We start from the raw sequence: 18,094 nt of genomic DNA on the forward strand, positions 1-18,094 counted from the left end.
TACACACGTATTTCTTGATCAAATTGAATTCCGTCACACACGAATGCTCGTTGAGTGATATGTGAAAAAAAACTAAAATAGCAATATGTAGACTGAAGAGAAGTTTAAAAACAATGACACATAGGGGTGGGTGCCACGATGCAAGTGGAAAGACATATTTTACATGCATCCAGGTTCCATCACATGTTTGTCAAGATCCTCAAATATAGACCTATACCGTACTCACTTATGAAGTGACAGAAACATGTGTATAAAAGGGATTCAGTATTAAATTCAGAATCCCAATGCTGGAATCCCGACCGCCGAAATCCCGACAAGGGGGGGACGTGGATCGCCCCCCCCTTGCGGGCCCGGTGCCTCGCTACGCTCGGCACACTAATTTATTCTCCCTCCGGGGGTGTCGTGGACACCCCCGGAGGGAGAAAGTGTCGGGATTTCAGCGGTCGGGATTTCAGCGGTCGGGATTCCAGCGCCGGGATTCTGAACGACGGGATCCCAACCGCCGGAATTTAAACTGCATCCCGTATAAAAGGTATCTTTATCTGACATCAGGGATGCCTCATGAAAATTCCTCCCAATATGTAGGGTATGTAAAAAAAAGAGAGAATCTTCATTAAATTTGGTTCATAAAATTTTATTGTAACAACATTGAACTGGAATGGAAGGTGTAAAGACAAAACCCGGAGGTTCGGATAATGGCCATAAGCCGCAGAACCGGTATGGATAGAAAATCACAGTCCCAGTATATAAAAGCAGATTCTTCTCTCCCTTCGACGCGTTTCAATAGCATAACCTATCTTTTTCAAACCACTTTTTTATGTGCGTTTTGTAACAGAATGTGTTGATTATACTATTTTACTGTCAAGTGTTCATCAGCCTCATAACAATCTCCAACACAATAAAACATGTAAAAATATACACGATTTTGTGGTACAGTACGATTTAGTTGCTGTGTCTATATTTTGATTGGGACAGTATACTGTACCTGCATATCTCTTATCCACCTTCAGGAAATCCAGTGTGAGTGAATAATGTAACACAAAAGGTCTCAAATGTCTATGCACTATTTAATTTGGGAAATATTATGCACTTTTACAGACAATGTACCTCAACCCAGAAATTGAGCCATTCTATCTAAAAATGAAGGTCAGTAATATAAAAAAAAAAAAACAAGAATAGAGAAATATTCTGAAATTTCAATCATATTATTGTTTGGATTTGTTTTCAGCCCTATGAGCCTAAGGTGCTAATTGGAAAAGGACCATTTACAATATTCATCCCTCAGAAAGAGGCTGTCCAGAACAGCAGCATGGTAATTATCCGCTATTCTCAAATTTGTCTTTAGGTGTTAGTAAATTCAAAGAATCAGCTTGGCCAAATAGGAATCTTCCTTCCATTGATTAATTAGCTTCCTCCTTATAGGTACTCCTAATTGACTTGATAACACTTGTTCTCCCGGATTTCGGACCTTATACTATATACAGTATATACATTCGCATGGAGGGCCAATGGTGTGCGTCTGCGCATGTGCAGACGCAGGGAGCGTGCACCCACGGCAAATATTCTCTTCGCCGGGTGCACACAAACTACACAGCGGGCAGTGGGTAGAGAAGGGCGGGTGGTACCGGGCAGCACCATTAGCATATGGGAACGCCCAACGTTTCAGGGGCATTCCTATGAGAAAGCTGGGCACTCTCAGGCTAATGAGGCCGTGATGCGGGGGAGGGGAGTGGGAAGCTGACATCACTGGATGTCAGCTGCCTGTCCTGTCCTCACACAGGGTGCCCGCAGTTTAGAGACACCATTAAGGTGTCTCTGAACTGTGAGCGCTGGAGAGATGTAAATCATTCATTTGCAGGTGTGCGGAGGGGGGGTGGGTCGCATGTGCGAGGGGGGGCGGCAGGTGGTGTCTGATAGACTGATGGACTAGCAAGGCTGTGAATTTCGCAGCCTTGTGAGTCAATCAGAATAAGGTCCTTACTGTGTTTATGCGCTTTTGATTGTATCTGACTTCAGGCCTAATTCAGAGCTGATCATTGCTGTGTGAATATGCACAGCGGCCGATCATCGATAGACTGCACATGTGTCTGGGTGGCAATTACGCTACTTTTTTTTTATCGCTAGCTAGGCGATTGACAGGAACATGTCATTTGGTGGTGGTAGCTGGCCGTTTTATGGGCGTGCTTAAAAAAAACGCAGACGTGACAGAAAAAACGCAGGCGTGCCCAAGCGTTTTAGGGGAGGTCGTGTGACATCAGCTTCAGCCTCGATCAAGCTGATTTCATTGGAGTCCAAGGCTACTCCGATCCTGCGAACAGGATCCTGACTGGTGGGGACATTGGATGGTGAGCAGCTTGCACATGGTATTGTAAACATTCGCACTGCTGGGAAGTCTTTGCAAGCTGCACACATCTATTGGCATGGTGTACGCACTGATTCGCAGGGTGGGATTTCACTCTGGCAGGGCAGTGTTTGATGGATCAGGTCTGAATCAGTCATTTAGGCCTTATTCTGCTTGGTGCGGTCCGTTCCGAATTCTTTTGGAACTGACCGAACGCCACGCCGTGCGGACATTCTAAGAGCACACGCCCACAGGTCGTCTGCATCCCTTCGGACTGACTCACTAAGAAGAGTGAGTGTCTTCGGACTACATCCAAAATGTGCGTGTGCGGTGGGAACACAAAGATTCTGCACGGTCTTACAGCGTCCGAACGGACAGGAAGCTGGCCGTACGCACCGATTTGGTGTATTTCCGCAAACCTCACTACTCTATTCGGAACTCATGCATCTGCAACATGACACACTTATGCAATTAGCCAACCTCATAAAAAATGGTTAATTTTTAAATGTAATCAATTAATTCCTAATTGATACTTAAACACATTACTAGCACTTTAGATTAACCCTTACATCATGTTAAGTGGTATTACTTCATTGTTGCCCCACAATCACACACATACACACCAACACACCTTCAACACCATTTATTCATTACCCTTCACTTTCTTACACTATATGCAAACACACATCTATGTACAGTATCTACCTTTTGCAAGTGACATAAATATATTACACCATTTACACATATACTGTAAAATTACACAAAAACACACAGACAACTTCTAACTGTCAACAACAATTTATTTATAACAAAAAAGGAAAAAATAAATAAACTAGCAGGTCTGTCAGGTCCTGCAGGTCTGCCGCCAAGAGTAGGAGGTGCTCCCTCATTCTTTGCAGGGCACCACGGACCCCCTCGTCTACTTGCCTATGGTCATCTGTGGGCATGTTAAAGGGGGTTCAAAATTACTATTGATATTCATGTATACATTTTACATTGTGATACATAAATTCAATCAAAATGACCTACAGCATGAAAAATCATAGATACACACAATTACATAGGCGACTGCTTTCCACATGAAAATAATTACTATGATGGTAACACACACACAGTGGTTTACACTATACAATCTGTTAATTATAACATTGTCATTGTATGTTTCAAAAGCCCACCAACACTTGAACCTCACTCAGACTTGTCCTGCCTTACCACTCAGCAATGTACTATAAAGCTACAACCACTATAAGTGCTTCCATTTATGCATAAATATAATCGTTCATGTCACTGCCATGTGATCACATTGTGGCTCTCATTCCTGTCCTTTCCGTAATACATATTAACCTATGTGTGATGTTGCTGCTGCTGATGAAGGCTAATACCATCATTGTATCAAAAATAGTAAGCAGCAGGCTAATGGATACATTATGGCCTTGTTAGTGATGTATATTTTATGCACAAACCCTGCTTTAGAAATACCTATAGAGGCCTACTGTATCTATTTTTTCCAATGTACCCCATACTCCATTTATGCCATAGTTAATCTTGTATTAAATTAAAATAAAATAAAAACACTATTCACCTACATGAGGCTATAGATTGTAAGCTTGCAGCAGGGCCCTCTGACCCCCAAGTCTGTCTGTTGTTACCCACTTTGTTTTATTACTGTTTACTATAGTAAAGCACAACGGAATCTGCTGTGCTACATAACAAACTGAACATAAATAAGTAACTAATGAGCCATTATGTATACGTACCACTTTCCACAACGTCCCCACCCATTTCTTCCACCAGGTTGGTGGGTGGTGGGTAGTTTGCTTCTGGCAGGGTGGCTTCAGCGTAGCCACTGTAGGTGGGTGGAGAAGGGAGGGAGAATGAGGAGGTTTGGGAGTGGGTAGGGGAAGGGTTGTGGGTTTGGGGAAGCTCATGGGTAGGGGAAGGGTCATGGATAGGGGTAGGGTCATGGATAGGGGAAGGGGAGTGGGTAGGGGAAGGGGAGTGGGCCTCCTCCTCACGGGCCTGTCTTGCTCTTTCCAGTGCTGTGTAAATAAGAAACAATAGAGCAATGGATGAGTGTCAATTATGGGACATTATTGTATGAAGCAAAATCAATAATCATATACAATTACATATTATATCCACATGACTGCATGTCAAAGCGGAAGTATCACACATATAGTATATGCCATTTATAACTCATTAACACCCACTTTTACTTATTTTAGTTATTAATGTGAAAATGAAAGCATTCACTGGTAATTATGTGTTTATAGCGTAAAAACTCACATCTTGCAATCCGGCGCCTAAGACGCTGGAGTAGTTCAGGCTGCCGCCTCCGCAGGTCCGACCATCGCCTCTCCAGCTGGGCGACGGTCCTCCGCACATGTGTGCGGGCGAAGATCCGGTGCCGGGCAGCAACATACGCCCGGCGCTTATCACGGTTGCTGATAAAAGGGCCCGCATGGCCCAGCCTCCTCTCCATTATGGAGACTAGGGCCATCAGCTCCGCGGTGAAGAATGGTGCAGCTCTTTGATAGGCAGCCATCTTAGCAATGGCGCATTAAAAGCAATCATGTACTGTCATTGGTTGGTAAGAGTGTTATTTGGTATTAACTTTATTGATCATTTTTACATGAACAGTGTGTATGCGCCACATAAATCGGCGACAACATCGCATTGCCAAGCAACGCTTGCCATACCTTAGCACCGCATAGTTGGCCTTCGCATTACTTACTGTAGGCATTTACATACAGTGAGTACACTAACATTGTAAATCTATCAAATCTCTAATTATAACATGTAAAACCTTACCTTACACCGGTCCACAATGCAGTTCTGGATTCAAATGTACTTAGCATCAAGCCAGTATTTATAGGCCTATCACATGTCATTTGGATGCAATCAGTGATTAGTATTGAATGTGTTGTGGACTGGATTTAAATCTGGAATGGGTTAGTTACATTTGTTGTACCTAGAATACAAGTGCACATTACAATTCACCATTCACATATTGCATGTCTGACTGGAAAAAGTTGTAGTTGTGCAATGATGTAAATTTAAGCATATGTATAGAAAAAGCACATCGGAATGGACTCCTGGTTTTGTAAATTATTTTTTACGCTGGTATGGGCGTGGCGTTTGTGCCGCAAAATCATTGCGGTATACGCTGCCATACGGTACGCTGCCGCAAGATACGTAGCAGTACAGAATGCTGGGTGGGGGTGATGTACGCTAATTACAGACATGGGTATATATAGGTGTGCTAGAATAAGGAGATTTTGCTGCAAACATGTCTGGGACAGAGTCAGACAATGCTACTGAGCATGAGCTTATCATGGCTCATCTGGAGTCCATAACCTCCAATGTGCATCAGAGGCCAAATCTGACATTGAGAGGTGACCATCCAATGGTGTCTGCAGGCCCATCTTCTGCAGGGCCACCTTCTACCTCAGCAGAATCATTGGGGATACAGCAGGTGGCTTCACAAGAGAGTAGCCAGGCCAGCACTTCGAGAACAGCAACTCGTAAGCGTGGGCGGAAGAGGACAACAGAGGAACCAAGCACAAAGAACAAAGCATTCCAACCGGAGGAACTAGAAATACTGGTACCCCGTGCACGGGATTGGATTGAGTTAACACACAAGAGGTTGACACCCACAATGAGGGGGAAGATTTGGGACGACATCACTGTGGAGATTAGTGCGGTTGCTCCACAACTTCGTGAATCAGATTGTGTTAAAAAAAGGCAAGTTCTAGTGAGTACAATACTGTTAGGCGTACTTATTACAAATACACAGGTACATGTGCTAGCACACACATTGATCTCAGACTGTTTTAATTTATGGCTTACATCGTTTACCTATTAGTGGTTTCATGCAATCATTAATCATATAATATACTAACTCCACACCGGTAGGTCCATGCAGGGTATTGAAGCCAATGGCTCAACTGTGTTGAGCCATTAATGCTAACCATTACACCATGCTAGTGGCCCTAATTACACCAGTAATTTTAAACAAAGAACGTGATATGTCTAAATGGCAATATTGTAACGTGTGTGAAATTTATATTGGCTTAGTATTTGTGTGTAACCTCTTTCAGTGTACAATTTAATGACCCACAATATATAAGTTTTGCAATACCAGTAATGTGTTTATACAAAGGTAGATGCAATTGCTAAATGACAGGTCACGTTGCTAGGAGCAACAGACATTATTGCCATGTCACTTATTCAATATATATTAGATGGCGACTGTGAATGTATAACAATATGCTGAATGGCCATGTTCAAGGTGATTAGTTTAAGTTTTGAACTAATGTAAGTTATGTTGAATGAAGCAGGCTAAAAATTCTGTAGCATATAACAATGCATGCTAATACAAACTTCAGGTGTGAGATGTAATAATTTTAAATCTTTGGTTGCAGGTGACATGACTTCAAGTGCAACCTCAAGAAGAAATTGACACACGTTGGGAACACAGCCACACCACTGGGGCAGGCAGACTTAAGCTCACCTCCCTGGAGGAGTTGGCCGTTGATTGTATTGCTGTAGAGGAGGTCCGGGGGGTGAGCAACATGGACAGTGAGGCCCCAGTGGATGTATTTGTGGCTCAACTTGAAGGTAATCAACTATAAGTTTCAAGGAATGTGTTGTAATTGTACGTTTCTATTTCAGCACCATCTCCAACGTGCGGTATTGATCTTCTTGAGTAGAAGGAGGAGACAGTGCCACCTGCCACCAGTGGCATCCAGGTGCAGCAGCCACCACCTGCCACACCAGATGAGCACGGGTGGACGCAGCTGCTTAACACCATTCAGCAGCAGGGAGAGTTCAGGTCATGCAGGCTATTGTCGGCACCCAGCAGGCAATAGCTGGCAGCCAGTAGGTCATGGCTGATCAAGGTGTTCGGCAAAATGACCTGCTGGTGTGCCAAAATGACCTCCATAATGAGCTTGTGGTGGAGCTAATCAACACCAATAGGGCCCTATTATCGGCCGTTTCTGCTGCTTTTCCAACACCAGCACTCCCTGATGCCGGAAGGGGAAGAGCAACACCCCCTTCCACAGCAGCTGCTCCACCCAACCCACCAGCACAACGTGGCCGTGGCCGAAGAGCTGCTTTACGTGGCCAGGCCCCTACCAGGGCCAAACGTTCACGCTAGTGAGGTAGCATCCGCATTAATCTCTGCCCTTATGTCGTCCCAAATCTTTTCTTTTGCTGTGTATGTCAGCTTCATGTGTGCAACCCAATCCCGTGCAAAGGGTACCCACATTTGTGGTGCCTTCGGTTGGAATATTTTGCTTTGTTCCCCTGTTGCCCTCTTTCTGCTTCCATTACTGGCTGCTGGTCTCGAAGTGTTGGTCCTATACATTTCTTGTGAAGCCACCTTATGTGTTCCTAATGATTCTGCTGTGGCTATGTATAAAATGACTTTAATTTTGTACATCCTGTATAAATAATTTTCATTATTATTATGTCCCCTTTATTTTTTCCCATGTGATAATTAACATGGTCAAAAGTTTTTATATTTTGTTATAATGTAATAAATATTATTTCAACCCCCACATGTGTTCTGTTATTGCTGAATGTAAAAGTGAAATGTACATTTATATTTGGTTAACAAAGTTATGTCCATTGCTTGCAGTGTAAATGTGGGTCAGGTAGCAACAATGCAGTCGTGTTTGCAGCATATATTTTTGTATTTAGTAATGGGCAATTTAGGTAGCAATGCTTTTAATTGAACCTGTGAAAAGAGTGTAATTAATCACTAATGAGTAGAGGAGTGGATTGTTTTGTGGTCAGCTGAGAGTGCTTCAGGTGCGGGCGTACTAATTGGGCGAACCGAATGCCTAGCGCATGAACAAGTGCTCTCCGCAAACTGAAACTTGCTTATGGACACCGCATGCGTGTTGGTTCGCTTGCAGTCAGTGTCCTGTCCAAATGCACGCCTACCACAGTTCGTGCACTCCCACGTGTATGCCCAGATTTACGCCCAGTTTTGCCCACTTTGAAACCGTGCCCTTGTGTAGGCCCACATGATGCCCATATTTCCGGAGCCAATTCAGTGCGCATTTCTGGACGGTATTGGCGAAAACGAGTGCGGAGACACTACGTTGCACATGCGCGTTGCGTTGCCTACGCATGTGCAGACGGCTAAAATGCGCCCTCCGAAATAATTTGGAATGGACCGCACCAAGCAGAATAAGGCCCTTAGTAAAGTTCTAAAAGTGAAAAGTGGAGATATTGCCCATTGCAACCAATCATTCTTTCTATCATTTCTAGGACAACTAAAATCTGGTTGCTATGGGCAACCTACCCATTTTTTCACTTTTAGAACCTTCAGTAAATTTTCTGTGCCTAAGCCTTTGAAAATAGAAATGCTAAATGACTTCCAATACCAACACAGTCGACATGGAAACAGAGCACCGCGTCCCCTTGCATGGCTCGCTACACTCAGCACACTATTTTATTCGCCCTCCACGCCCTAATGGATGGTAGGACATGAAATACCGCCTGCCGGCACATGTCGGCTTAAAAAAGTGTAAAACCCCATGTCGACCTTTTGACTGTTGACCTTCCCCATGTCGACATAATGCTTGTGTCGACGCAATGCTTGTGGACCTAGTGACCATATCCCGTCCTCGGTTACGGATAGGGTTAGGGTTAAGCTGCTGAGGAGGATAGACGTTAGGGTTAGGCTGCTGAGGAGGAGGATAGACAGTTAGGGTTAGGCTGCTGAGGAGGGGGATAGACAGTTAGGGTTAGGCTGCTGAGGAGGAGGATAGACAGTTAGGGTTAGGCTGCTGAGGAGGAGGATAGACAGTTAGGGTTAGGCTGCTGAGGAGGGGGATAGACAGTTAGGGTTAGGCTGCTGAGCAGGAGGATAGACAGTTAGGGTTAGGCTGCTGAGGAGGATAGACAGTTAAGCCCCGTACACACGGGGGAGATATATTGCTCCACAATAAATTGCTAGCAATATATTGCTCAGCAATATATTGTTGAGCAATATATTGCTGAGCAATATATTGCTCTGTGTCTCCTGTTCATCAGCGACCAGAGATGGTCGCTGATGAAAAAGAAACTGCCAGGGGGAGCCCGTTCCTGCGACCAGCGATCACTACAGGGGCAAAAACTGGAGCGCGCACCCGCCGATGCAAACCCCTTCAACTCCACAATTTGCCTCAAACGAGCCCTAGTTAAAATAAGCCGGAATTCTCACTAGGAGCACATCACAATTCAAATTGGTCTCATTGTTGAACCAATCTGAATCCTTATCAAAATCCCCAGCGCACAGCATATAATATAAAAAGCTCACTGCAAGACTGGAGTCAGATTTTGAAACACACGGCTACCTTGTCCAAGAGTAAGCCCCCCGTTTTAAAAACATAATAAATAAAAGTTAAGTTTTATCTATAAAATCATCATATCACAAGAGTGCCCCAAAAAAAGAGTCCTATTTTTTTCTCCCCATTTCTGTTTAACTGTTACAGATGTCCCCAGTAGGGCCAGTTACATATCATGTCCCCCAGAGGCAGAACTCTGGGAAGCAATGGAGTTATCTGCTGCGGGACTCCTGCTTCCAAGGGGGCACCTCTACTCCCCTGCACATTTGAATCACTTAATTGAAAGTCATTGATAATGGTTAAGTTGCTGACTCCCCCTCCGGGCAACTGGGACGAACTTACGCCACTGATGTCCCCAGTAGTGCTGTTACAGTTGTCCCCAGTAAGGTTTTAGCAAAAAAAAAAAATTCACTTTCTAGAATGTATGGTTTTCGGAATAATTCAGATAACGGATATTCACCCTGTATCTGGTCACATCACAATGTCATGGCTTCACCAGAAAATTCCGGTTTTCGGAACTCCGGATAAGGGAGACTCCTTCTGTATACCAATTGATCCATACACCTTGTAAATTATAAACTCCTATGGGCAGGACCATATTTACTTTTTATTTACCTCGTATGATTATATGTTCTTTATTTGTGATCTCCTCAAACTTCGGTGCTGTGCGTTATGTTGATGCTTTAAAAATAAAGGTTAATAATAATGGTAGATGAACTATGTATTATAATATTTGAGTATTATGCAGTATTACTCTATTAATACAAAATATAAAAATAAAATACACTTTCTGACCTAATTTAAGTAATCCATTGTCAATGTTCTCGGCTTTTGACATCTGATTTATTCATCCTGTACTAGCTAGGTTAATATCTGACATTGTGCTTATCTTCCAGCTTGTAGGCTTCACGGATACATTTATAAAATATATGCTCCGCTATCATGTGGTAGGCTGTCAACAGATACTATTCGACGATCTTAAGAAATTGTCCTCGATTACTCCGGTTTCTGGAGGTGTCATAAGAATTTCTACAAAGAATGTAAGTCAGATCTTTGGTACAGTAATATTAAACACACAACGCTGAGCTCCGTATGTGTAAATCGTCCACTCTCTTAGCCCCATGGCCACCAGATTTTAGATTAGATGTACTAGTCCACATATTTACTGGAGTATACACAACATAAAACATAAATGTACTTTATGAAGTTTATCTACGACAATCCCGAGAACATAGCAGTGGCGTAGAGATCACCGCTGGTTAAAGGTCACATCCGCTGGTGGCACCAGAGACCACATGATCTTTCCCAACAGCGTGTCCAGCCTCGAGCAGTGGTGCCCTAGGTATTTGCCGTTATGGTCTATGTCCAGGGTTAGCTCTCTTGGTAATGCAGTTCTTTGGGATTTTTCAAAAACTCTTGAAGTTGCAATTTGATACGGGGAATACCCACTTTGAGAATATAAATGGTGCTCTACAACAGTGGTTCTCAACCTTTACCAGCCTAACGCCCTCTTTGGTTAATGGCCAGTTGTCCAGTGCCCCCTAACTACCTAACTCTGTATTTCGTACCCCCAATGCTCTACAATGTTATGTGTTCCTGTACAGTGGCGTAACTCCCGGAGGCAATGGAGACATTGGCCACCGGGCGTTAGCCACTAGGGGGGGCACAGAGGAGCCAACACCTCCACGAGCCTGTGACTTCTGCAGTGAGCGGTAAAGGAGAAAAGGAGCCAGCACCACAACTATGGGGGCATGATCTGATCCGGGAGCTAAGTGAACACAGCCAACACTATTACAGGACTCAGGAGCAGGCAGCCCAGCCGGGTCATGAGTAGGTACACTGCAATTGTACTCTAGCAATTAAACTGAAAGTAAACTACACGTCCTAGCAGCCCTTGCTGCCGGAAGCTCAGTGCTGCTGGGAGCTTAGATTTACTTTTAGCCTCTTCACTGTAACGCTGTCAGTCAGTGTGCCTGGCAGCCATCTGAAGAGGGGGCTAGTAATTTTAGCTCCTCATACCCCTCACCAACATCCCAAGAGGTTTATGATGAAGAACCAGCCAGCAGCAGGCTCCGGAGGAGAAATCCGAAAAGGTGGCGGGGCTAATAGGCAGGCCCTCCAGCAGAGCATGGTGAGTGCACAGGAAGGTGCACTGTATATAATTATGTGTGTGTGTGTGTAAGGTGCACTGTATGTAATTGTGTGTGTGTGTGTAAGGTGCACTGTATGTAATTGTGTGTGTGTGTGTGTGTGTGTGTTACTGTATTTTCCTGTTATACTGTATTTTCCTGGAGCTCTAGACAATAGGGAAATCAGCACACAGTACTGTAGTTTAGCACAGTGCCAGATTCGACTGTGGGTAGAGAGGCTGCACACAGGCTCACTGCTCTGCAAAATGTCCCCAGATTTTGGGTGTGCAGTGGCTATGGGGTGCTAAGGTTAGGTGTTCTATATGCTTTTGGGGCTTCTATGTGCAATGTGCCATGGTCAAAAGGCCATCCAGTGTGCATTTATGAATCTATGCACTTTTTCATGTTATATTTATAATTTGAATTATTTCCAATGCAAATGTGTAATCCATTGTTTATGAAAGAGAAAGACATATAATGTGCATTATTTTGGTTGTGACTGTCTTTGCATACAGGTGTTTGACTGTATATTTGTATCTATAGGTGTGTGTATGTATGCTTGTGTGTGACTATATATGTATGATTTTATGTATGTATATTGTGCACAGTTACACACATGCAGACAGACTGATGGGGACTGGGGGACGGTGTGTTGGTGGGCAACAGAAATCCTTATTTCTGTTACTGCCTAGTACATACCTTCCTTCCTGGAACCAGAGGGGCTAGGAGCATGGCCAGCAGCTCACAGAGTGCTGACCTTGCCTCCTCAGCTGCACAAAGCAATTTGTCGCCTCTGGGCACATGGTATAAACTTACGCCACTGTTCCTGTACAAAGGGCCTGATCCACCAAGGCTCGCTAAGCAGTAGTTCGCTGCTTAACAAGCCTGGAACCGCTGCTGGCCACCCAATCGAACGTCCCCCACACCGAGTTCCCTTGGTATGAAGCAAGCGGATTTAGGCGAACACATCACATCGCATGCTGCTGAAGGGGACAGAAATCATTCGATGGTCGCAAAAGATGGTCGTTTACCTTTACAGAAAATTTTACATATTGATCTTAAAGAAGGAACAAATCTGTCAAGGTCTGAATTTTGGTCCTGAGTCTGAATTGGGAACAAAGCCCCTAATTCAGCAGCACTATGCAGAATGGGAAGAATTCAGCCCTGTTCTGATGTTTGGGGGTCTGCACATGCGAAAGCACATATTTGAGCATTTGCAGACCCTGGCAATGAATGGCTTCAGCGAGTTACACCATTAGGTCAACATGGGTCTAGGTCGACATGCCATTAGGTCGACGTGGGCAAGGTCAACAGTCAAAAGGTCGACATGGGGTTTTTCACAGTTTTTTTACCCGAATGTCGACACAGTCAGCATAAACACTGAAACGTAGCACTGCGTCCCCTCGCATGGCTCGATGCTCTTGCCATGCTTCGGGCAACGTGCCTCGCTATGCTCGGCACACTATTTTATTCTCCCACCACACCCTAGTGAATGTCAGGGCATAAAATATCGCCTGTCGGCACATGTCGGCTCGAAAAACAGTGAAAAACCCCATGTCGATATTTTGAGTGTCGATCTTGCACATGTCGACCTAATTATTGTGTCGACCTAATGTCATGTCAACTTAGACCCATGTCGAGCTTTCTGCATGTCGATCCAATGCATGCTGACCCAATGCATATCGACCTAATGACCGTATCGTGAGGGAGGGCTGGGGGCGAAGAAGGAGCTGGACCATGGGAACGTCCAGTGTTTTATGAGCGTCCCCATGTAAATGCTCGTCGTTCTCATATGGGTGGACTCTAGTTTTCACTTACTTCTATTTGCGAAGGCAGGAGAAATCACCGATGGTCGCTGACTATCAAACGATTTCTCCTGCTAGCAGAGGCATGCGCGGGGATGTGTTCTCGTACACCTCCCATCACATGGTACCGATGTTCGCAGCCTACCGAACCTACCTGAATTAGGGCGAAAGTAAGAAAGAGCCAGTAACTGTGCTTCTGGGCAAAACCATGTTGCACTGCAGGTGGGGCAGATTCAAAATGTGCTGACAGATTTAGATTTATAGTGCAGTGTAAAAATAAAGCTGCCCAGCATTTGCAGGCTACATACAAAAGCAGCCAGTATTTTCTTTGCATGCAAAACAATGTAGATGTGGCGCACCCTTTTGCGGTGCAATATAGGGCCTGATTCAGACCTGTTCGCTAGGCTGCGTGTAATCTCCTGCGCGAATCCCCTTGCTAGCATGCAAGGGGATGTGTACGCAAACACAACCCCCCCGCTGACCATCGAATGATTTTTTTTGCCACTCGTAATGAATTGTCAGCCTAAACTGAATCTTCATTTATACACTCTCCTTTGAATACAGGACAGGCGCTGACATCATGTGACCCCAAGCAGGCATCGCCACGCCTGCATGTGCAGGGGAACACCCAGCATTTTTATAGGGACATTCCCCTGCTTCCACCCCCTTCCCTCCCCTACTCGGACGAATGGCTCGTTCCATACCAGGGTTTGCACATGCACAACCCCCAAACATCGGGGATGGGAACGAATTCGGCCCATAACGGGTCTGACCCAGAGCCGGCCCTAGCCTAAATGATGCCCTAGGCAAGATTTTGGCTGGTGCCCACTAGCACCGCCACTAGTTCCGCCTCTGACCCTGCTCCCCTTTCCCAGCACCATCAACCCTCATCATAGCAGTCATCATTTTGGTGCTCCTACCGGCAATATTTTAAATAGAAACAGTGCACACATTCTGTGCGCAGCCCAAACAGGGATGTGTTCTTGCTGGGAAGGGGCATGGCCACCCAATAGTACTCCCAATTCAAATTATGCCACACAGTAGTGCCACTTTATTCACATTATATCATGCGATGGTGTCCCTTATTCACGTTACATCACACAGTAGTACCACTTTACCTTATGTACATTATTTCTCACATTATTCACATTATACCCTTAGAAAAAAATCCTGAGAAAATATTGTATTTTAAGCACCTCCATGGCCACACTGCAACCCAGCACAAAGCAGTGTGTGCTGGGCAGAGGAGAAGAGCTGCAGCTGCTGCTGTCACTTAAGGGGAGGGGGCCCCCACTGGGCCATTCCATCAGACTTTGGCCTGGGTAATTTGTGCCCCCTACCCCTTTCTCTCTGCACCCCTGATAATACCACACAGCAATGCCCCTTACACATAACACACATTATTATGTCCTTATAACCATAATGCCCCTTACACATTATGTCAACCTTTATTAATGCCCTTCATACACATAATGACACACATAATGCCCCTTACACATATGTTGCACATTATTAATGCCCTTATACACATGACACACATAATGCCCATTACACATATGTTGCACATTATTAATGCCCTTATACACATGATGCACATAATGTCTGTTACATATATGTCGCACATTATTAATGCATTTATACATGACACACATAATACCCCTTACACATATGCCGAACACTATTGCACAACCAACCCACCCGCAGACAGCACTCGCACAGACGCTAACACTGTGACCTCTGCCTCTGCTTGGATACAGATGTTTCCTTATACATCTTGACTCAATAAGCCATGCAGCTCCTGGCCAGTTCTGCTAATGTTGGGTGCCTTTTTTTGCTGAAAATTCGTCTTATTTGCATTGTTATGACCAGTACACACAAGGAGTTACCTATGATTAAAATGATATGTGGCAAGAATATATTCTGTGTGCGGCTGTGGCTGTACCTGCATACAGAATGCTGTGTTACAGTGATTTCCATGAATACACTATTTCATATGCAGATACAGCCTCACTCACACACAGAATATAGGGATGCTGCATATCATTTTAATCAGCAGAAGCTGCTGATGCCCCTAGGCATTCCAAATGCCCTAGGCAATTGCCTAGTTTGCCTATGCCTAAGGCCGTCTCTGGTCTGACCCCATAGTCTGTCCAGATGCGCAGTTACTTGCTCACTCAAACCCAAATCAGAATCAAGCCCTTGATCGCTGAGCTGAACCAAATTTACATTGAGGTATAGACCATTTAACTGTATAATTTCCACCAATTCCAGTTCTTTCTAGACCTCACCTTTGAAATTTTTTTGCTGTTTTTGCTGTTCTATATCCATCTTTCTTTTAGTGCTGCTATTGCAAGGCAGAAAAACTAATAAGTGGTTTCATTTATTCCATTTTAGGATGAAGTGTATTTAAATGACTATGCAAGAATAATAAAGAGCGATGAAGTAGCAAGCGATGGTGTAATCCACTTTATCGACAAGGTTTTATACCCACTAGATGCAACAAGTGCAAATGTGGTACGTTTATCATTTACTGTCTTCTGATTTTACAGTTTTTTTCTGGATATAAATTCCTGTGGATATTAGAGAAGGAGTACCCGGTACATACCTGTGGATATTAGAGAAGGAGTACCCGGTACATACCTGTGGATATTAGAGAAGGAGTACCCGGTACATACCTGTGGATATTAGAGAAGGAGTACCCGGTACATCTAGAGTAGAGTAATAATACACACAGTGTGAGTTTTTCAAGATAAATATGGAACACAATAATAATGAATTGGAAAATGCCAAAGGAAACACTGTGTTAGGACCTATGGAACAGAAACTCATTGGGTTGTAGGGTTTGTAAAAGGAGGATGCAATAAAGAGAAGTTTGGGTATTATGTAGATGAGAACCTCATAGGAACAGCTAGGGTTGTTGTTATGACCATCTGTAGAATGGGCAGGACTGTGAGACCGCTGCAGGGCTAGGGTAATAAAGGGAGGGTGACCGACTCTGGAAGGTGTGGCCATGCCCATTCCAGAAAAAAATGATGAAAAATATTATATTAGGAGCTGGGAAGCGAGAACATCTATCACCCTCAGCAGCTGGCATGAGTCCCCACCGGGCCCATTCAAGAGTCCAGGTAAATAATACCCTCCATCCGTCCCCTAAACTGAAGAATGTGAAGTATTTAAATTATTGATTGGACACATTAAACTTAGATTGATTATTATGCCTAAAGGAAAGGAAGGACATTTACTGTAAATTGTAGACGGTAGAAGTGTAATGTCAGTTATGTACATGATTAGAACTCCTTTGGATACAGCAGGTTAGGAATTAGGGATATCCTATTTGGTTAATGGAAAAGGGAAGTCTGAGATCGCAGTATATTGTGATAAAAGATAAATATATCCGTCACAGACACAATAGACTGAATATTATAAGAGGATAATTTGGTACTCTTTACTTAGCACGGCGTCCACGATTCTGATCGCGGTCATCGGGGGTAAAAAATCGCGGGCATCGCGGCCATCGCATGCACTAAAAAATCGGGTGCGACGCGACCGACGCGATGCCCGCGATTTCCCATAGGGAACAATGTTAAAAGTCTCAATGGATGCGATTTTACTGTTCAATGCCTCAATGGACCCGATTTTTCCATAGGAAACAATATTAAATGGGCCACAGAGCCCAAATAGGCCCCCTGAAGTGTGAAATGGCCCCCACAATAATTAACGCCACCCCACGATCAACGTGAACCCGAAGCGTGGCGAGCGCAGCGAGCCCGAGAGGGGCGGCGGTACGCGTCCTCCGACCTTTTCATACCCCCACTATCCACGTCGGCGTGGAGTTGAGAATAGAATAGTGTGGCGAGCGCAGCGAGCCACCGAGCCCGTAGCGTGGCGAGCGCACGCGGATACCTGTGAAGCCCGCGAAGGGACGCGTTTACCTGTGAAGGTATCCGCGTCCGCTCGCCACGCTTCGGGCACGGTGGCTCGCTGCGCTCGCCACACTATTCTATTCTCAACTCCACGCCGACGTGGATAGTGGGGGTATGAAAAGGTCGGAGGACGCGTACCGCCGCCCCTCGCGGGCTCGCTGCGCTCGCCACGCTTTGGGTTCACGTTGATCGTGGGGTGGCGTTAACAATTGTGGGGGCCATTTCACACTTCAGGGGGCCTATTTGGGCTCTGTGGCCCATTTAACATTGTTTCCTATGGAAAAATCGGGTCCATTGAGGCATTGAACAGTAAATTTGCGTCCATTGAGACTTTTAACATTGTTCCCTATGGGAAATCGCGGGCATCGCGTCGGTCGCGTTGCACCCGATTTTTTAGTGCATTCAATGCCCGCGATGGCCGCGTGCTAAGTAAAGAGTACCGATAATTCCATAGAACAAGTAAGAATAGATCCCATTAGGACACACTACATATAGTAGGAGCTGTAGTAAAGGAAACCAACATGGGAAGAGAACACAGGATTGGAAACAGCAG

General features: G+C 44.7%; 1 protein-coding gene across 3 annotated transcripts in view; it reads left to right on the plus strand.

Annotated features, from left to right (window-relative positions):
• The window catches only part of STAB1 (stabilin 1), a 367,238-nt gene that overhangs the window by 250,677 nt on the left and 98,467 nt on the right, over positions 1-18,094 (plus strand). For all 3 annotated transcript variants that reach the window (XM_083156377.1, XM_083156378.1, XM_083156379.1), the window contains 4 exons: positions 1,099-1,146; positions 1,229-1,312; positions 10,581-10,724; positions 16,013-16,132. In XM_083156377.1, the coding sequence (XP_083012503.1) occupies positions 1,099-1,146; positions 1,229-1,312; positions 10,581-10,724; positions 16,013-16,132 (396 nt within the window). The remainder of the gene's footprint in view (positions 1-1,098; positions 1,147-1,228; positions 1,313-10,580; positions 10,725-16,012; positions 16,133-18,094) is intronic.

This window comes from Crinia signifera, chromosome 8 (assembly GCF_055691185.1).
Source record: "Crinia signifera chromosome 8, ASM5569118v1, whole genome shotgun sequence".
NCBI classification, from domain to species: Eukaryota; Metazoa; Chordata; class Amphibia; order Anura; family Myobatrachidae; genus Crinia; species Crinia signifera.